Source organism: Phalacrocorax carbo, chromosome 13 (assembly GCF_963921805.1).
Source record: "Phalacrocorax carbo chromosome 13, bPhaCar2.1, whole genome shotgun sequence".
NCBI classification, from domain to species: Eukaryota; Metazoa; Chordata; class Aves; order Suliformes; family Phalacrocoracidae; genus Phalacrocorax; species Phalacrocorax carbo.
Window position 1 is genome coordinate 1,293,542 of NC_087525.1, and position 20,354 is coordinate 1,313,895.

Genomic DNA, 20,354 nt, shown 5'->3' on the forward strand with positions numbered 1-20,354 from the left:
AGTGAAGGTCATTACTGGAGAAACAATATGTTTATCTTATCTGTCTAAATGCAATTAAATTTAATCTACAAAATTGGGATAAAAACTAAGAATTCTGAAATCAAAAGTCAAGCTAATTTCCATAGGTTTCAGAAGTTATTTTATTTTCCTCTTGAAACAACAAACACCCACTGAAGGGGAGAGAGAGGAGGGGATTACTCGAAAGCAACTGCAAGGTGAACCATCGGACTGCTTTCTCATCGGCCCTGCTATTAGTACTGGATCCCGACAGGACTGGTGTGTACATTTATCACCTCAAGTGTATGTACACTTATCAGCTCAAGCGTATGTACACAAAAGCACACAGTCTAGGTAACAAACAGGAAGAGCTGGAGCTCTGTGCCCACTCAGAAGGGTACGACATCATAGGAGTAACTGAAACATGGTGGGACACCTCACATGACTGGGGGATTGTGATGCGTGGTTATAGGCTCTTTCGTAAGGACAGGCAGGGTAGAAAAGGTGGAGGAGTTGCGCTCTACATTAAGGAACACCTTGAATGTGTCGAAGTCAACTATGGTGATTGCGACTGCTCTGTCGAATGCCTCTGGGTTAAAGTCAGAGTGGTTGACTCAGCCACATCAGACACTTAAGATTCGTGTGGACAGGGTGCTGGGCCATCTTGTCTAGACTGTGCTCTTCCTGGAAAGGTTGGACTAGATGATATCTGAGGTCCCTTCCAGCCTGGGATTTTGTGATGGTGTGAGTCACAGGAGTGAACATCCACCACATGTGTGTTTTATCTGCCCATGGTGCCAGGAGATGCAGTTTCTGTCCAGCTGTGAACTAGTCAACCAGAGCACTTGGCGTTCAAGGAAACATCTGAAGATGTTGCTCACTACCAACCTGCATGACAGCGCAGGAGAACGAGGGTTCTTCAGACTTGCTTGAGTTTTGAAATGGATTTTTCAGAGATTTTAACAATTGCACATTTTGAATTTTCTTAGATTTTTTCAAATTTTTGAAAGTTTTTGTTGCCTTTTGAAACTGGGTTTGGAATTAATTTTTTTGAAAGCTACATGACATTCAGGGACACATCTATAGCCAGATTAAATTTGTTTTCATAGAAGCCAGGTCACATTGGACACTGGATGTGCTGGTTTTGGCTGAGAAGGGGTTAATTCTCCTCACTGTGGGGGGGCGGCTGCCTTTCCGGCTTCCCGCCTTGCCGCGTGGCGGGCGGGGGGGGCTGGGAGGGGCGGGGCCATGGCGGGGGCGGCTGACCCCGACTGGCCAATGGCACGTTCATTCCGTACCACGTGACACCATGACCAGTATATGGAGGCGGGGCAGTTTCGGAGCGCGGGAGCGGCGCGGCGGCGGGTCGGCGGGCGGCGCGCGGCGGCTTGTTCCGGCGGTTCGTGTCGTGTGTTCCCCCCCCCGGGGCTTTGCGCCTCTCATTGTTCTCCTTTACATTGCATTTCTGTTGTTGTTTCTGTTAATTTTAATTATTAAACTGTTCTTATCGCAACCCACGAGCGTTACCCTTCTGATTCTCTCCCCCATCTACCGGTGGGGGAGGGAGCGAGCGGCTGTGTGGGGCTGAGCTGCCGCTAAACCACGACAGATTGTCATCTGAGTAATAGGGATGAAGCTGAGCCACTCAAAGATTTTTTTTGCCTCAGTCTTTAATAATACTGATAGTCCTTGGGCTGCCCAGTCCCCTGAGTTGGAGGACCATGAATTCGGGAACAGTGACTTTCCATTTGTGAAGGGACCAGCTGTATCAGCTGAATCCATGGGGCCTGGTGGTTTTCACGCCAGAGTGCTGAAGGAGCTGCTGGTGTTATGGACAGGACACTCCTCAATCATCTATCAAAGGTTTTGGGAGTGTAGGGAGGTCCCTGCTGACTGGAAGCTAGCTGATGTTTTCCCAATCTACAAAAAAGGCATGAGGAAAGACCCAGGGAAGTACAGACCTGTTTGTCTAACCTCAGTTCCTGGAAAAAATATGGAGAAGATTATACTGGGTGCTACTGAAAGGCATTTAAAAAGTAATGCAATCATTAGGCACAATCAACATGGGTTCACAAAGTGGAAGTCCTCTTTAACCAATTTGATACCATTCTAGGATAATGTCACCCACCTCATGGATGAAGGGAAAGCGGTGAATGTGTTTTTCTGGATTTTAGTAAGGCTTTTGATACTGTCCCTCACAGCACCCTTCTGGACAAGTTGTCCAATGGTAAGATGAGCAGGTTCACAGTGCACTGGGTGAAGAATTAGCTGGATGGCAGGGCTCAAAGGGCAGCAGTGAGTGGGGCTGCCTCTGACTGGTGACCCATCACCAGTGGTGTTCCTCAGGGTTCAATTCTAGGGCCAGTGCTGATCAATATTTTGATCCATGATCTGGATGAATGCACCATTATTAAGTTTGCTGATGATACCAAACTCAGAGGTGTTGTGGACTCTCTTGAGGGACAAGAGGCCTTGCAGAGGGATCTAAATAGATTGTAGCACTAGGCAATGATTAATGGGATGAAAGATAACAAGTCAAAAAGCCAGATTCTGCACCAGGGATGGAGTAATGCCAGGCACATGTCTAAACTGGGAGAGGATTGACTGGAGAGCAGCCCTGCAGAAAGGGATCTGGGGGTGCTGGTGGGCAGCAGGCTCAACAGAAAGCAGCAGTGTGCCCTGGCAGCCAAAGAGGACGAACCGCATCCTGGGGAGCATCAAGCAGGGTATAACCATCCCATCAAGAGAGGGTATTGTCACGCTGTATTCAGTGTTGCTCTGGTCTCACCTTGAGTTCTGTGTGCAGTACTGGGCCCCATCATTTTAGAAGGATATGAAGGTCCTTGAATGCATCTAGAGGAGGGCACACAAACTGGTGAAAGGGCTGGAAGGAATGTCCTATGAGGAGTGGCTGAGCCCTCTGGGTCTTTCTAGTTTGGAGAAAAGGAGGCTGAGGGGTGACCTCATTGCTCTCTGCACCTTCCTGAGGAAGGGATGTGGAGATGTAGGTGCAGTTCTCTTCTCCCTGGGATCCAGGGACAGGACTCGTGGGAATGGTTCAAAGCTGTATCAGGAGAGGTTCAGTCTGGACATTAACAAGCACTTCTTTACTGAGAGGTGTTCAAACACTACAACAGGTTTCCTAGAGAGGTGGTTCATGCCCCAATACTGTCAGTGTTTAAGAGGCTTTTGGGCAATGCCCTTACTAATATGCTTTAACTTTTGGTCAGCCCTGAAGTGGTCAGGCAGTTGGACTAGATGATCGTTGTAAGTCCCTTCCAACTGAAATATTCTATTCTGTTTACACCTATTTGTCAGCAACATTTACAAAGCCTTCTGCTGCTGGAGAAGCTTCCTGTGTTGATATCAACACTTCTGGGAGACCTTGGGGAGGGTGCACAGCCTTGGGGGGCCATGGTCACTGCATCCCAGTAACTCTGCCCTCTCTTCTCCGCAGTCCCCCATGGCTCTGCCTCCGAGACCACCTGCCTAAAGCTGCTTTAATCATGTGCATCTTTCCTAAATTTCTCAGTGCTCCTGCTCTTCAGCTAGCTGCTGTCTGGTCAGGTAAGCACTGATGTCTTGCACTGATTGTCATCCATGGGACAGTGCTCTCTGAAGGAAAAGGGAAAGACCAGGCAGCAGAAAGTACTGTGAAAGTACTACTGTGGGAGATGATCTGCCCAAACCCTCAAGGAAAGTGTAGCTTTTTGGTACAAATGGTTGTTCACCACTCCTTGAGCACGAGGTGCCACCTCATAAGGTGGTTCTACAGCCTGGCCATGGCCACCCAGTGCAGGAGCATTGCGGGGATGGAGCCCTCTCTGCTGGAGGATGGGAAAGGGCGGTCTGGCCAGGTCTAGCCCTCTCACCATTCATGTTATGAATGGTATCATCACTGGCCACATTTGTGCTGCTATGGCTGAGTGAGAGGTGTGCTTCCGTTGCATTTGTTACAATGCATTGATAAGTCATGCTGTTATTTCAGGCCCTCAACAACCTGCTGCAGCTGTGAAGTTGGCCCTGATGGGGGCTGAGGTTGGACCACAGATCCCCAGAGGCTGCTGCCAGCCAGCATCACCCTGATGCCCTGGTTGATGCTGCCTTTCTTTACTCTGCAGCTGTGGAGGAGCAGGAAGGGGGGAAAATAATCCCCTCCATAAGTCCTCCATGCTTTTCAACTGGTTATGAAGCTTATTGGTGTCCCTTCTCATGCAGAGCAGGTGGCATGTTTCTTTTTGTCTGTGCATCTATGTTGTTGAGTTTAATTTAGCAAAAACCTTGAGCTCAGGCTTCTCTGGTTTGTCAGTAGCAGTGTGTAAAGTCTGTTACTGAAAAAAAACCCCTCTGTCTCTGGTTTACTTTCCTCCTTTGTCACCAGTGGGAGAAGCAAGGTTTCATGCGGTCTGTGTTGAGCTCTATTGCTACCTTATAATTTTATTGCTGTCATGACTAACCCTCTCCGGCCCCTCCCTCTGAAGCTATTTTGCAAACCACCACAGGTCAGCAGCAGGGTAGAAAGACAGCATTGACTTCAAGGAATATACAGCAGCTTTTCACCCCCAAATAGCAAAGCAAATGTCTCTGGGTGCTCACAAGCTGAAGGACGTGTTAAGAGAGACTTGTGCTGACATGTGGCTGACAGGAAAAGCTGAGGGCTTGATTCAGTAAGTGGTTTTCTGGACCTGCCAGGCAACCTGCTGAAATGCATCTGAGCCTGTTCAGTGTGTGGATACCTGCCTTTGAGCAGGGGGATACCCCACTGTTCAAGGCCCTATCACAGGGATGCCCAGCTCAGACAAGGAAGGTCTGTTTCCTTGGGGTCAGCTGGGGTTCCCTGTGCTGCAGCTTGTGCCAGTGCCTCTGGAGCTCTTGCTGTGCCCCTCTGAGCAGTCTGGTCCTGGCACCTCCAAGACCCCTTTGGGCAGGGAGAGATGCATTTGGTCCCCCTTCATCTCCTTGTCTCTGCCAAACACCAATGGCTGCAACTGCAGGCTAGATCCATTGGTGTAAATCACCACTTTAAGGTGCTTTTAATCCTCCAAACTGCACATGGAAGGAAGGTAGGAAGGTAGGAAGGACAACAGGAAGGAAGGAATTACAGTGGCTGCCTTCTCACCACGCTCAATTGCACTCAGATGCAGGCAAGACGTTGCAGGCCATGCCTGGGGGCACCAACTGGGAGTCCCCTGTCAGATTTGTGGTTCCTAGGACTTGCATATCCTACAGGGAGGAGGATATTCTTACATGATGTCTTTGCAGCCATGGAAGCCACATGCAAAAGCAGTTCAAAACCAAGGGCACATCAGCATGGCCAGGGCAGACATGTCTCCAGAGGTGGATGGCAGCAAATGCCCAGGGAGGGTACAAGCAGGGCTGTGTCATGGGGACAAGACTTTCAAAACAATGTTTATGCCCAATCATTCAGATCTTATTATTTATCTTACATGCAGGGACCATAGTCAAAGGCAATACATTGGGGTGTGTGAATAATAAGCCTGCTGTCCCAGGGCTCCACTGGCCCTGGCTTGGCAGCAGGTGCCACTCTGCTTTGGTCTGTGCACCAATACTCATATCCCACCAGGAGAATAGGGGGTCACAGGTTCTCAGCAAGCTTTTGAGCATCCATGGGGTGATGCAAGGAAGGGAGGATTTGGGCTACAACCTTATGCAGCTCCCATGCTGACTGTCCTGTTTTCCCCAGCTGGCAGAAAGTGGAGAGGTCCAATATCTTAACCATGAGAGATATGGGAGAAGTAAACCCATGTGGGACCCCAGTCTCTCATTCTCTGTGAGCACTACACAGGAACTGTGAAACACAACATAGACTAGAAACCGTTAATGCATTAATTGCTGGCTTAGGGATAATTGTCCCATATGCCAGTCTGGTTATGCTTGTTTTCCTCCATCTGGCTTTTCCCTGGATAGCACTCTTCAGTCACATGGGTCCACCTCGGCTAGACAGAGCCACGGCTGCTGGTGACATTCCTGCTGTGAGCGGGAGGCTGGGATGCAGACCCCAGAGGTCCCTTCCCACCACCATTGCTCTTGTGGCAGGAGGAGAGGTGATGGGTCTGCAAGATATGTAGTTGAAGGGTACTGTGGACACAGAACCATCGTGGAAGGCTGATTGTCATGCCTGCTCATGTGCGATTTGTTTTGTATGCTATGGACTTCTACTCTTGGGATCTCCACAGTGATAGAAGTCAGACCTTCAGTGTTGTGTGAACGTGGTATCTCTTCCTCCTTTCCTGGGCGAGCTCTGCCTCTTCCTTTTCAACCAGGCATGGTAGTGCCACCTCCTCTAGGCAGTGTCGTAGTCCCTGTGCCTGCTGCTGACGTTCAGAGCTGACAGGTATTGCCAATGGGTACCTACACCAGGAGAGCCAAGCTTGAGCAGCTGGTGACCCGTCAGGCAACCCCAGGGCATGTTGCCCTTAATATTACATATGAGGCAGCTGCAATCCCTCTGCAGAGGTATGCCAAAAATGCAACAGCCAATTGCAGGATGCCACAAGGCCTGGGTGTTCCCTGTGATGGGGACATTGCCCAACAGCTTATTATCTACCTTTAAGATGTGGCACTTTGCTACTGAGCTCCCCAGGGTTCAGGATGCTGTGTCTGAATCATCGGGCTGGAGAGGAAGAGTGGGCAGTGTTATTGGAGAGGGTCTGGGCTTTCAGATGTTGACGGACAAGTTCCAGCCTCTCTGTGTCTCTTTATAAGCTGAGAGAACAGGTTTCCTCAGTGCCACCAACCCTCCTGACTGCACGGACGGGCCTCTAGCAGCAGGTCAGCTTAATGTGCAACGCGTGCTCTCCTTCTAGCCCAGGCTGTTGCTGAAAGAAAGAATCCCAACTGAGTCAAGAGGCTTTATTATCCCTCCAGTTGTTCATTTTATGCGTGGAGAAGAACTTGGGTGTTTTGGTCACCATTGCAGTTAGTGTCCTCTGAATGGTCTGCTTTTGCAGCTCTGCATCTGAGCTCCTTGTTTTTTGCAGGCATGAGCTCTGGTGCTTCCCAGTGAGCTGGGGGAGTGCTCTGAGTCCTCCTGGCTGTGGTTAGACATTTTCCTGGGTCTCTATCCATTTTGGTGTGCGGAGTGGATGGGGTGTCCCTGCACCCCTAGCTTTGGCTTGGTTGGATTACCCAGGGCTGATGTGTTGGGAATGGCAACTCCGAGAAGGAGCAGAGATGATCTCTGCTCTCCTCTGACCTGCTTGTCTGTGCCCAGGGACTCACAGCTGAGCAGCAGTTTTTCACTAGAGATAGCAGTTCTGGATTTGGATGGTGGGACATGTTGCAGTCTCTTTCTGAGGAAGGCACTGTTGAGTTCTTATCAAGTTTGTTGATGTTCTCTGGTACATACTTTGCTTTGGTGCTGTAGGCAACTGGTGGGAGGACCCACACCTGAGCTGAGTGGCCCAAAACACTTGGGGTCTGAGCCCAAGTATGCCATCAGGTGGTGCTGAGGCCCTGAAGTTTGGCAGCATGCAGCTGCACCAGCTGGGGATGGGCAGTCAGGGACTGGAGGAGATGGCCATGCTGTGGCTGAGTTCTGTGGAGGAAAGGCTTGCTCAGCAGTGCGGGCAGGTCCCCTGCAAGGCAGTGAGCTGACATCTCCTCTGCTGAGTACTCGCCTACTGGGAAAGGAGCAAGGAATGGCCCATCGCAGTCTGGCTTCAGACCACGCTGGGTACCTGGAGATGACTTTCATGACCCCAAGGCTTGGCTGCAGGAGGTGAGGACTGTCATTTTGGCTGGTCTTTATGTATTCCTACCATGTTTTTACATCAAAACCCAGGAGTCTATTAGTGCTTGCTGAATGCCACAGGTATGCAGTGACTAACCCTTCCTCCTTTGCCACAAAGACTTTAATCTCAGGATGCCAGAGGAGTTGCTTCTGTAAGTGGCTGAATGCTTGTCAGTGCTCTCACTGACATCTGTGGGCTTTGTGGCACAACTTTTCATAGGTCATGTCTGCCGTGGTGTGCCACCGTAATATCTGGATGACGTTGGCGTGGGCAGCAGAACCTTCAGCTATAGTTGTGACCTCCAAGTCATATGGGAAACCTTATTGCCACTGCTCAGGAGCTGGGTGAGGGTGCGCTGGAGGAAATCCTCATTACAAAATGTGCAGAGTTGTGAGCCAAGCGTGAGCCATAGAAACCACAGGTCTGTGGGGTGTTGCCGATCATGGGGCAGTGGAAAGTCCTCTTGCATGTGATGATGTGCAGGGTTGGCTGCAGATGTAGGGGACGTGAGCAATGGTGGCAGAGCTTGGCAGGGATGGAGACCTCTCTGCTCAGGGGATGGGTAGATGCCCCTCCAGATGGGTCCAGCCCAGCCCTGGCTTTTTGAAGAGGACTTCTGCAGACCTCTGGTCCAACTTCTTCCCCAGAGCAGGACCATCCCCAGTCCTAGCTCAGGCCAGCTGTGGTTTTGTCCAGCCAAGCCTTGAAAGCCAAGGGGTAGACCCAAGGGAAAGAAGCTGTTTCCTAGGTGACATGCTCATCAACAAAATGCAATTGGTATGAAAACTCAGGCTGGGTTTTGCAACAGGAAGAGAGCACTGGGAAGCATATTGTTACACCTGGCATGGGGAGGACCCCTCTGTCATCTCCTAATTCCTCTGTAAACTTGGCGTCTTGGTCCTTTGTAATCCACACTGCTTGCTGAAGTGGCTATTTCAGTAATTTAGTTTGTCTCTGATGTCTCCAGGCATGGCCTGCAACGTCTTGCCTGCATCTGAGTGCAACTGAGCGTGGTGAGAAAGCAGCCACTGTAATTCCTTCCTTCCTGTTGTCCTTCCTACCTTCCTTCCATGTATGGTTTGGAGGATTAAAAGCACCTTAAAGTGGTGATTTGCACCAATGGATCTAGCCTGCAGTTGTGGCCACTGGTGTTTGGCAGCTGGACAGGCCAAGTGCCAGCACAGGAGATTGGATTTAGCAATGCTGTTTGTCTAAAGGATCACAGGGCAATCCAACCTCTCCTTCCTTCAACCATCACAGCAGTTTCATCCCAGGATGTCCTCACGTGCACAGGAAGACATAGGCACCAAGATGTTGATGGTGGACTTGAACACAGGGCAAGGCTTGAGTTGGCACTTTGTTTTAATATGTGATAGTGTGGATTTTTCTGCTGCCCACATGGTGCTGTGCAATGGGTACTTGTTCCCATTTTCCTGAGCAGACCAGGAAGACTTTTCCATGCTGGAAGGATGCTGAGAAAATGCACCCAGATGCCTCCTCTGGGAGGTAGAGTTTTTCTAGCTCCTGAAATACGGTCACCAGGGAAATGGACTTCACTGGACCTGTCCTGAAGTCTGGGTCCACTTGGGCTAGGGTGCTGGGGAGGGCAAAGCTCATGGAGACAAGCTATAAACCATCCAAGGCAGGGATGTAGCAGGGAAGCTCCTGCAGAACATGACCCCTCCTTCTTGGGGGAAGATGTTTTCAGGGGAAGCATTCTGATGATTTTCCCAGTGAGGGGGTGGATGGAGGCTGCTTGTCCCACACTGCACTTGCAGCTGGACCAGGGCCAGGTGGGAAGGGTCAACAAGATGTGCCTGGGGTGAGTTCCTAACGGCACAGGGGATTGGGAAGCATTAGGAAGTGGATTTTGGTGGGAGGTAATAATGACATATTAAGACAGCTCTACAAATACAAACTTAAGCCAGTGGCCCTCCACCTGCACAGCGTGGATGTGGTTCTTAGGTGGAAAATGGGCTCTCAGAGGCTGGTGACATTCTTGCAGAGCAGAAACCCCCACCTGGAGAGGGGACTCGTGTGTGCCAGGTGATGAGTAGCAGCACCGGTAGGTTTTAACACTCAAGGTGAGACCATAAAAGCACCTCTGTGGAGTCAAACCAGTGATCTGATTAGCCTCTGGTAGTGTCTGGAGGAGGAGTGCTGAGGAAGGGCAAATGTGGCTTTCCCTGAGCCCCTGCCAGCCCCAGCTGTGCCTGGCTCAGAGCCCCCCTCCAGGCCAGGTGTGGCCTTTTCCATTTCATCACTGCATCCCCTGGCGACCCTCAGCTCTTGCCACCTGTGTGCCACTGTGTACTCTTGCTCAGCTGGCTTCAGCCAGAGCTGCGGGATGCTGCTGAGCAGCCAATGCTGGGCAGAGTGTCCCTTGTGGTGTCGCAGCTGGCACAGTTTGGGCTGGAAATGCACACTCCACAGCATCAGGCTTTGGCAGTGCTGCCATCAGTGTTGGAGCTGCACAGTGTTTGCTCGTGCCTCCAGTGCACGCATCATCCTGCTCATGCCAACACCAATATTCCCTAGGTGCTGCGGAGAGGCGAGATGTGGCTGCTGCTGGTGGCCCTGTGCCTGGCCCAGGGGCTGGGTGATGCCATCCCACTTGCTGGAGTGAGCCATGACAACCCCGAGCAGTCAATGAACATCGTAAGTGCTGGGGGCGTCAAACACACCCGCAGGATCTTGGCTTCCCCAGGTGGTGTGCCCAAAGTCCTCCCTGAGGGACAACCTGGGCTCTCCCCATCCCTTACCCTGACATCTGCACCTGAGGTCAGCTGAGCAGCTTGGGTCACAAGGAGTTTCCAATATTTGCATGGGTGTCACTCACTTCTTGCCCCCAGTTTGAGGTTGGCCTCTCCCTCTAATGTAGATGGACCTCTGAGTCTCATGTGTGCTGGTGGAGGTGACACCGGAGAGCATGGGTGGCAGGAGTGGGTGTCATTGGGTCAGGCACAGGATGATGGACACCAACAAGTTACCATCTCCCCTCGGACTGTTGTCCCTGCAGAGCGAGAAGATCCGTTTCCACGGCTATCACAGTGAGGAGTATGATGTGCTGACAGAGGACGGCTACTTCCTTAGCCTCAACCGGATTCCCCATGGCAAGGGGGACACTGGGCACTCAGGTAGGCTCGGTTTCACTGATGGTGAAGCAGCTGTGACCCTGGTCAGGGATGAGGCAGTGTGCAAGGCAAAGCCAGTGAAAACGCCTGTGCCATCAGACACATTCTGGCAGCTGGAAGAGGGATTAGAAGTTTTTGTTCAGCTGCCTTGAGGTGTCCCTGGGGATGCAGGAGCTCAGCATCATGTTTTGCTGCATCTGGGACAAGGCAGTGTAACCCAGCGAGCCCCACAGGCTCCTTCCCTAGAGCAAACCCCTTGCCTGGTCCAAGGTTCTCTCAGGGCCAGAGGTGGCAAAAGTCCTTCAAACAAAAAAAGCAGAAGCAGAGCCAGGGAAATTATGGGAGGAGAAAATATTTAACGTGCATCCTGCAGAAAATAATACTGAAATTCACAGGGCCATTTTATTTCCCTATGGGAAGAGGTTTTTTTGTGCGAAGTACCTGATTTTTCCTCCTTCAGGATCCAGGTCACCTGTGTTGATAGTGCATGGATTCAGTTTAGATGGTGGTGACTGGGTGGACAACCTCCCCAACAGCAGCCTGGGCTTCATCCTTGCGGATGCTGGGTACGATGTCTGGATTGGAAACAGCCGGGGCAACACCTGGTCCTGCCGGCACCTGAACCTTTCTGTTGACGAAGAGGAGTTTTGGGATTTCAGGTGAGGAGGCGACCAAGGATGGGGCACGGATGCTGGGCTGCCACTGCCAATCACCTGATGTCCATGGGAGGTTGGGAGATGGGCACCTCCTCCAGCTTCTCCCTTTGCTTCCCAGCTTCCATGAGATGGCTGTGTATGACCTCCCCGCCCTGGTGGGCTTCATCCTAAGGCAAACTGGGCAGGAGAAACTGTTCTATGTTGGCCACGCTCAGGGCAACTCTCTGGGTGAGTTAAGAGGAGGAGGAGTGGGCAGTAGACAGGCATGGGGTGCCAGGAGGCCATGAGAGAGGGTCATCAATATCTGTGCCAAACTGGAGACTGCTGGGGAGAGGGCTGCACAGGCCATGCAGCCACTTTTCCCACCTGACTTCTTGGTCCTTCTGCATGGGAGAGGTTTGCTGCATCTTGCCCATCGGTTCTGGGTTGTGCTGACATCCAGAAGCAATGCAGCTCCATTTTGTTCAGACCCTGCGTCTCAAACAGGGGATCTGGGATGAGTGCTGTTGCTGTTAGGGTTATTGTGATCTCTTGCTGCTTTCCAGGTTTCATAGCGTTTTCTAGCATGCCACAGCTGGCTGAGAAAATCAAACTCTTCTTTGCACTGGCTCCTCTCTACACCTTTCATCACGTCAAAGGCCCTGTGTTAAAGATAGCATTTTTACCAGACGCAGTGTTGAAGGTACGTGAGGAGTTTGTGTGTTACTGCTACCAAAACCCAGGAGTTTTTGGCAGCTCATGTCCCCCACATTGCTGCTCTGCACTGAGCCCATGCCTGTGACAGGTGTTGGAGGCACATGAGGGGAGGCGAGTGATCCCAAAATCCCAAACAGGGATGTCCCTCTCCATACAGCTGAGCACGACCGGTTTTCACTGTTTAAAATATCTGTACCTCTCTATCATTACTGTTTATGGTTTTGCTTATTGACCTCACTGCACCTCAGTCCCTTAGCCCAATAGGTGCTCAGAGCAGCCGCACACTGCCTCCCTTCCACCCTTTGCTCCAGCAGCTGGAAGGGTTGCTGGTGCTCTCCCTGGATGCACTCCACTTGAGGAGCATCTGTCAAAGGAGGAGGCACACAAATGGCATGATTCTGGCCATCCTGGGCTGAGCTTTGGAAGCTGGTACCTTAGGGATGATGCACCAGGACAACGGGGATGGTAGCATGGCATGGAAAGGACAGTGATGGTTTCATGCTGCTCTGAGAGTCGGGTGTGACCATGGGTCAACCTCCTCTAGAGTCTGGCTAGCCCAAATGTGTCAACAATCATATTGAGGATTGCCTGTCAGCACTGGCTGGGGACAAGATGTTCCTGTGGAGAGGGAACGTGTGTTGCAGGACCCATTGTGACCTGTTTCCTTGTGCTCTTGCAGGCAATATTTGGAACAAAACAACTGACTCTGGTGGGGAGGAAGGAGAGAGCCACCATTGCCAAGACGTGCAGCAATCTACTGACAGCTGAAGTCTGTGAAAATGAGATCTTCCTCATTGGCGGGTACAACAAGAAGAACTTGAACATGGTGGGTGCATCAGGGACTCCAGGTCACAGCCATCTCCAGTTTTCCTAAATACCTGGAGACAGCTAATGAGATACAAATATGAATTTAAGAACCAAAATAAGGTATGAAAAGCACTGTTCAAGGCAGCAGTTATTTGAAGATTTCTTTCAGTGATGTTGGGGTGTTAAACCTAATGGAGGCTTCGGTAGGAAAGAATCACTTATGGTCTTGTCTGCAAAGGAAAGGTATCTCCTGCCTCATTTTCTGCTGGCCTGCAACAAGTTTACAGAAAAAAATAACAAAAAATTTGATTGGACCAGTTGTATTTCCATTTTGAAGTAATGGTTAACTGGTTTACCTTTAAAAGCTACTCCTAGCTCTGAACAGAATAAAGCTGCTGGAACATATAATGTTTATATTGCAGCTACAAGACAAAATGATTGTTTTTGCCTAGACAGATTTTCATAATTCCCAACTCACAAAATGCTTTCTTTTTCCTGCAGAGCCGACTGGATGTATACCTAGCTCATTTTCCAGACTATACATCAGTAAAAACTCTTCTCCACTGGGGACAGGTAGAGACTCTGATTTTATAAAAACTGTAACTAATGCTTTTTGTTTTAATCCAAGAATACAGTATTTTACAATGCTACTTCATTCACCCTGGAGACAGGTAAGGAGGTAGAATCAGAAAAGCCGATAAAAGGGATTTTTAAGTTGCTGCACCAAGGTGTCTCAAAAGCCACAGCTGTTAGCTACTGCTTCTGGCTGACCAAGCCAGAGTCACCAGATACCCACCTCTGCCTTAGGTAAGGACCCCATGTAGGTGTTTTTGGGACTCCCTCTTTGCTCTGGCCCACGGGATGGGCACCAGCAAGTGCTGGCCCAGACACCAGGGATGTGCTGGGCACAGACTGCTCGCCTGGACCCTACTGCTGCCCTTTGTTTGCAGTGGGGCTGGTCTAAGGGATTACTCACATGAGGTTAACACTTTGCCTCTGCATTCTAGACTGCCAAAACCGGGGTGTTCAAGCAGTTTGATTATGGGGAGAAGAACCAGGAAAAGTACAACCAGGTAAATGGGCACTTGTGGAAGGAAGACCAGAGGATGGGGCTGTCTGGGACCAGGATTGGGGTAGCCTCCTCCAGTGGCCAGCATGGCCCAAGTCCTCTGGGATGCCAGGGGCAGCACACCCCATCCATTAGTGCTATTGGTGTCAGAACGTGCAAAAACCAGGAGTGTTTTCCCCCTCCCAGGCCAACCCCCCTTTGTACAGGATAGAAGACATGATGGTGCCGACTGCGCTGTGGAGTGGTGGGGAGGACTGGGTGAATCCCCCTCAGGAGACCCAGCGCTTGCTCCCCCGCATCACCAAGCTTGTTTTTCATGAGCACTTCCCTGACTGGAATCACTTTGACCACCACTGGGGTCGGGATGCCCCTCAACGCATGTACAGGCAGATGGTCACGCTGATGGAGCAAAATCCATGAATGGCCCATGTGTTTCCCTGGGATGGAGGAGCTACCTGTTCCCACGTGCCTGGACACATAGGTTTTGTGTGAGGGTTGCCATTCTGCTCTTCCCTTCTTAAAAATGTCTCCTATCACCCTATTTCACACCGACTATCTCAAACGTAACAGTGTTATTTCTGCCTGCCCTCTGTGACTACAGATTGCAATAAACTCTTGCATCACAGCCAAGCTTCAACCCTTTGCTTGGTGGGCCTCACTGGGGTTCTGTTTGCACCCCATTGCTGGGGCGAGGTGTGCAGGATAAACTGTTTGGCTGTTTTGTTGTTGGGTTTTTTTTAACTTTTGCTGGCTCATGGTATTGCAAGCACAAAATTTTACTCCAGAAATTGAGCATGTACTCTGGGTTGTGGGTTTAGGTGAAGGAGGGATGGAAAGTGACCTTGTCTGTGGTCCTAGAAAGGCTGGAGGGGGTGAGAACTGACTGCAGGAGAGAAAAATTATTCTCAGTAGAATAAAACTAGAGAGGGTGATGCACACCACGCCTGAGAGGTGGTGAAAGGGAAACATCTGGGCCTTGGCGTTAGGCTAGGTCTTTCCTGGGAGATAACCCACCCAAAACAGTGTTCCACATCACCACCTGGGGTACGCCTTATGGAAGAAACCCAGCTGTGTTTTCTAGGAAGTTGAATTTCACAGAATCGCAGAATAGTAGGGGTTGGAAGGGACCTCTGGAGATCATCTTGTCCAACCCCACTGCTTGTGCAGGGACACCCAGAGCAGGGGGCTCAGGAACGCGTCCAGCCAGGTTTTTAATGTCTCCAGGGAAGGGACCCCACAGCCTCTCTGGGCAGCCTGTGCCCCTGCTCTGGCACCCGCACAGGGAAGAAGTTTTTTCTCATAGTTAAGTGGAACTTCCCATGTTCCAACTTGTGCCCATTGCCCCTTGTCCTGTCATTGGTGACTATTAAAAAGAGCCTAGTGCCATCATCCTGATACCCACCCTTTAGATATTTATAGGTATTGATAAGATCCCCCATCAGCCTTCTCTTCTCCAGGCTGAACAAACCCAGGTCTCTCAGCCTTTCCTCATAAGGGAGATGCTCCAAGCCCCTGATCATCTTGGTAGCTCTCCGCTGGACTTGCTCAAGCAGTTCCCTGTCCTTAAACTGGGGGGCCCAAAACTGGACACAGCACTCCAGATGTGGTCTCACTGGGGCAGAGTAGAGGGGGAGGATGACCTATCTCGCCCTGCTGCCCACACTCCTTTTCATGCAGACCAGAATACCGCTGGCCCCCTTGGCCCCAAGGGCCCGGTGCTGGCTCAGGGTCACCTCGCTGCCCCCCAGCACCCCCAGGGCCTCTCAGCAGAGCCGCTCCCCAGCAGGTCCCCCCCAGCCTGTGCTGGTGCGGGGGGTTGTTCCTCCCCAGGGGCAGGACCTTGCACTGGCTCCTGTTGAATTCCCTGAGGTTCCCCTGGGCCCAGCTCCCCAGCCTGGCCAGGGCTCGCTGGATGCCAGCACAGCCTCTGGTGTATCAGCCGCTCCTCCCAGCTTGGTGTTGTCAGTGAACTTGCTGAGGGGATGCTCTGTCCCTTCATCCAGGTCATTGATGAACATATAGAACAGGACTGGACCCAGCACAGACCCCTGGAGAACACCACTAGTGACAGGCCTCCAGCAGACTCTGCTCCATTGATCACAACCCTCTGGAGCTCTGCTGTTCAGCCAGTTCTCAATCCACCTCACTCCCCACTCATCCAACCCACACTTCCTTAGCTTGCCTGTGAGGGTGCTCTGGGAGACAGTGTCGAATGCCTTACTGAAGTCAAGATAGACAACATCCACTGCTCTCCCTCCATCAACCCAGCCAGTCACGCCATCATATGCTATCAGGTTGGTCAAGCACAATCTTCCCATAGTGAATCCATGTTGACTGTTTCTGGTAACCTTCTTTTCCTCTCCATGCCTGGAGGTGACCTCCAGGATGAACTGCTCCATCCCCTTTCCAGGGACAGAGGTGAGGCTGACTGCCCTATAGTTCCCTAGGTCCTCCTTCTTGCCCTTTATGAAGATTGGAGTGACATTTGCTTTCCTCCAGTCCTTTTAACATGGCCCACAGTGTTAGCTAAGAATAACTCTCTGTTCTCAGCCTGAGAACAGCTTCAACAAGATCTCTCTACGTCGAGTGCCCACCTGGCCTCCTGATGTCTCAGTCACAGACACTAATAACTTAGGACACCTCAGTGTAATTGGCAGCAGAAATCCCACTTTCATCTTTAGGTCAAGCTGATGTCTGCAACAATACAGGAATCTTGCCACATCAGAGCTTTGGTGTTGCTGTCTGGCCTGGCCTCCCACTAATGTCCACTTCAAGACGTTACAAGTGAACAACCCAGTGAATCACATGCCTATACAGACCTGCACTGTACATCCAGGCAGATTGTACAAAGCTCAAACACCACGCTAGAGCCAACAGCATCTCAAAATGAGTCTTTAATTTTCAATTTTATGACCTGAGAGCAAGGCAACTCTTCATAATTAGTTTGTGCAAGCTTTCAGATTGGATTTTTTTCTCATTATTTATTTGAGCTGCCAACAGAAATAATGGGTACCCAAAAAACCCACCATTTAAAATCTTTTGACTCATAATTTTCATCCTTGGTGCCCCTGTCCCATGACAGTATCATTATTAAGTAAGCCAGCCCCTAATGAGATGTGGCACCTACCATGACATTATGACATTTCTTATTTGGTCAGTTAAATCACAGGGAAGGGTGCCTCCCGTGTTCAGGTTCTTCTCTTAAATCCACCAAAAAGGAAAAACCTGTTTGCACAGAGCTCGCTGAGCAGCCAGCAGCTACATGCCCTGGCTAGTGCCACTCTCTGCTCTCATCCCAGCAGAGCTCCTTCTTCCCTCCTGAAAGTCACCTGCCACAGGGCATGGACACAGTGGGTTGGTACCTGCCTGACACTGATACCGCTGGGGTAGCCAGCCAGCTATTTTAGGAGGATTGGTGGGTTTTACTGTCACCTGGAGCAGGAGAGATGGGCATATTAAACCCCCCTCACCGGATGCCTCCCCCATCTCCCCATGGATCCTGATGGTACTGACCCAGTGGTGGGGTGGGAGCTCAGGGGAAGGTTGATACAGTGGCAAAAGCAACTCTGCTTCCTGATTTTGGTTATCAATTATTAACTGCGTAACTAATTAGGATGAGAAAATGAGAACACAGCAAGGGAAAGCCAGGGTGAGAGAGACAAAGCCGTCTGGGGAAGTTGATGCTGGGGTCTGGAGGGACAGTGAGGAGCAAGCAATGAGCGTAGATGCTGAACGTGAGGAAGATGCTTAAACTATTTCCCCACCCCCTCAAAAATCCTTTCCACCTGTGGAGTGGCAAGACGTGGAACATGTGATCTGACCATCTCCAGGAGACTTGAAGAGGTTCTCGTTGTGGAAGAGCCACTCAGAAAGGCATGGAGGTTGCCTAGATCCCTAGGGGCACCCCAGAGGCCAAACGGCTCCCTCTGCAGGTGGGTGAAAGGGGGTGACACAAGTGACAAAGGAGCAATGCCATGACCGGTTGGCCAACAGCCCAGCACAGCCTGCGGGGATGTGCCCAGACCCTCCTGGCTGCCCATGGGTGCAGACACCAGGGTGAGGGATGGGGAGAGCCCGACTGGTCGCTCAGGGAGGACTTTGGGCACACCCCATTGGGAAGCCTGGATGCCCCCCCAGCACTTGTAATGTTCATGAACTACTCGGGGTTGTTGTGGCTCACTTCTGTGCATGGGATGGCATCACCCAACCCCTGGACCAGGAACAGGGCCACCAGAAGCAGCCATATCTTGTCTCTGTGCAGAGCCTGGGAGGTAACAGTGTTGGCATGAACAGGGTGGTGGCTGTGCCGGGGGCAGCAGCACCAATACCTGATACTGCAATGGGGCAGAGGCATTTCCAGCCCAAACTGTGCCAGCTGCAGCCCTATACAGTACCCTCTACTTGTCACCAGGTGCTCGACAGCATCCTGCAGCTCTGGCTGAGGCCAGCCAAGCAGGAGCACCCAGTGGCATGTGAGTGGTGAGAGCTTGGGGTCCCCAAGGGATGAGGAAGGGCAGGAGGCAGGGGAGGAAACAGAGAGGCCACATCTGGTGTGGGGGGCTCTGAGCTGGGCACAGCTGGCAAAGGTCAAAGTAGTAGGAGACAGTACTCACCAGTGCCTCCTCGCTGCACTGAGTAAAGTTCAAAACCTGCTAATTTTCTGCTGTTAAAAATGTGCAAGAGGAGCTCAGAGGGGTTGAGTCCTTCCTCACCTCATAAATCCACCTAGCTGTCCCTCTCCAGTCACATTGTTTCTTGCCAAGCTTTTCTTGCTTATCCTGTTTAGCTTCTTAGTGTTTAAATGAAAAAAAAACATCCAGACAAGAAGAGTAAATTCCAGTAACTCTGTTTACCCTGGAGGGATTAACTCATTGATGGCTCTCTGCAACAATATAATTGGTGGTTTTGTCTATATTCATGCAGCATTAAACAGGGCAGGAATTTGTAGCACAGTGACTTAGTTTCAGGCACCGGGGACAGCTGACAAGGCTGGTTGCCTGAAAGCAGCCTGTATACATCCAGTGTGGCTAACATGGAGCAGAGCTACCTGGCTGCTGAGCCTCACAGCATCTGCAGAGGAGTCCCTGCAGAAGGTGTTTCTCCTTTGAATACGCGTGTGGGCACATGCATAGAAACAGGCCCAAGAGCATGTGCAAATTTGCCAGAAATTCAGTAATAAAAAATGGAGAAAGAAGCTTCAGAAACAGAAGAACCAGCTAAATTATGTTTAATAATAGGTGGAAATAGGGGACCTTGAGCAATGTCAATAGCCAGAAGTAGTGCTGAGACATGTTTCCAGAGCCCACAGAAATGGTAGAAGAGCACCTTGTTTTCTTGATTCTACCTAACCAACAGGACTCTTCAGAGATAAGTCCCGTAATTGCCAAAGCCATTAATCTGTTGGCTTGTGGCAGCAGAGTAGCCCATCACCAAGTATGGATGAGTCCTCTGTATAGGCCTTTCATCTTGCCAGGTAGCGCAAGCAAAGGTTTGAAAGCTCCACCTTTTATACCAGGGGTGGGAATGGCAGAGTATTGCAATTTGAATAGATTAAGATGGCACCCAGAAGAAGATGACCTGGGTCTACAGGGAGTCCCTCTTGGTGTTGCCCAGTGACCAGAACTGAGCTATTTCTATCTTGTCAGCAACTTCAGGACTCGGGAAAAAAACCTCAGTGTGAAAACCTGACTAAAGAGGTGGGCAATCGGAAACAGCAACTCAGGGACATCAAATGTTTCCAAGGAAAAGACACCAGCATCTCCCCGCCTCACTGACAGTTGCTTGGCCAGTAGAGCCACTCATCAGGATAAGAAAGTGGAAATATGAATGTATTTAACACCTGCAAATATCTGCTTTCTCAAGTGCATGTTCTGGTTATGGTAAAAACATTAATAAATCAACAACTAGCCAGCTATCACTTTTGTTCATAGCTGTTAAAAAAAATCAGGAATGAAATCCTAGAGACCGGAACAATTCCTGGTGAAGGAGCAGAAAGCTGGGAACTGGTGAGAAGGCATAAGGGAAGACATGCGTAGAGCTGAAGGATGAGGAGATATTAGCTGAGAAATTTGTGCTGCGACTGGCATGACCCTCTTGTCTGAACTGTGATAACCCCGGCATTCTCCAGTGGTAGAAAGAAATCCAAAGGGCTGAGGCTTGACCTCTCATAACACTCACGATTTTCTGTCTCCCCTGGCAGTCTTCAGATTTCAACCCTGCCTTTTGCCTTCTGGCTGTTTCG

General features: G+C 50.6%; 1 protein-coding gene across 2 annotated transcripts; it reads left to right on the top strand.

Annotated features, from left to right (window-relative positions):
* The first annotated feature begins 3,459 nt into the window (after nt 1–3,459).
* On the top strand, nt 3,460–14,825 carry LOC104041068 (lipase member M). 2 transcript variants are annotated; one of them, XM_009500280.2, is made up of 10 exons: nt 3,460–3,564; nt 10,290–10,409; nt 10,771–10,888; nt 11,346–11,544; nt 11,660–11,769; nt 12,087–12,223; nt 12,917–13,063; nt 13,546–13,617; nt 14,052–14,117; nt 14,300–14,825. In XM_009500280.2, the coding sequence occupies exons 2-10, from the start codon at nt 10,308–10,310 to the stop codon at nt 14,531–14,533; spliced, it is 1,185 nt and encodes a 394-aa protein (XP_009498575.1). In that variant the 5' UTR covers nt 3,460–3,564; nt 10,290–10,307; the 3' UTR covers nt 14,534–14,825. The 2 variants fall into 2 exon arrangements, with proteins under 2 accessions (XP_009498575.1, XP_064320615.1); XM_064464545.1 differs by having other exon boundaries at nt 14,320–14,532.
* Nucleotides 14,826–20,354: the final 5,529 nt, after the last annotated feature.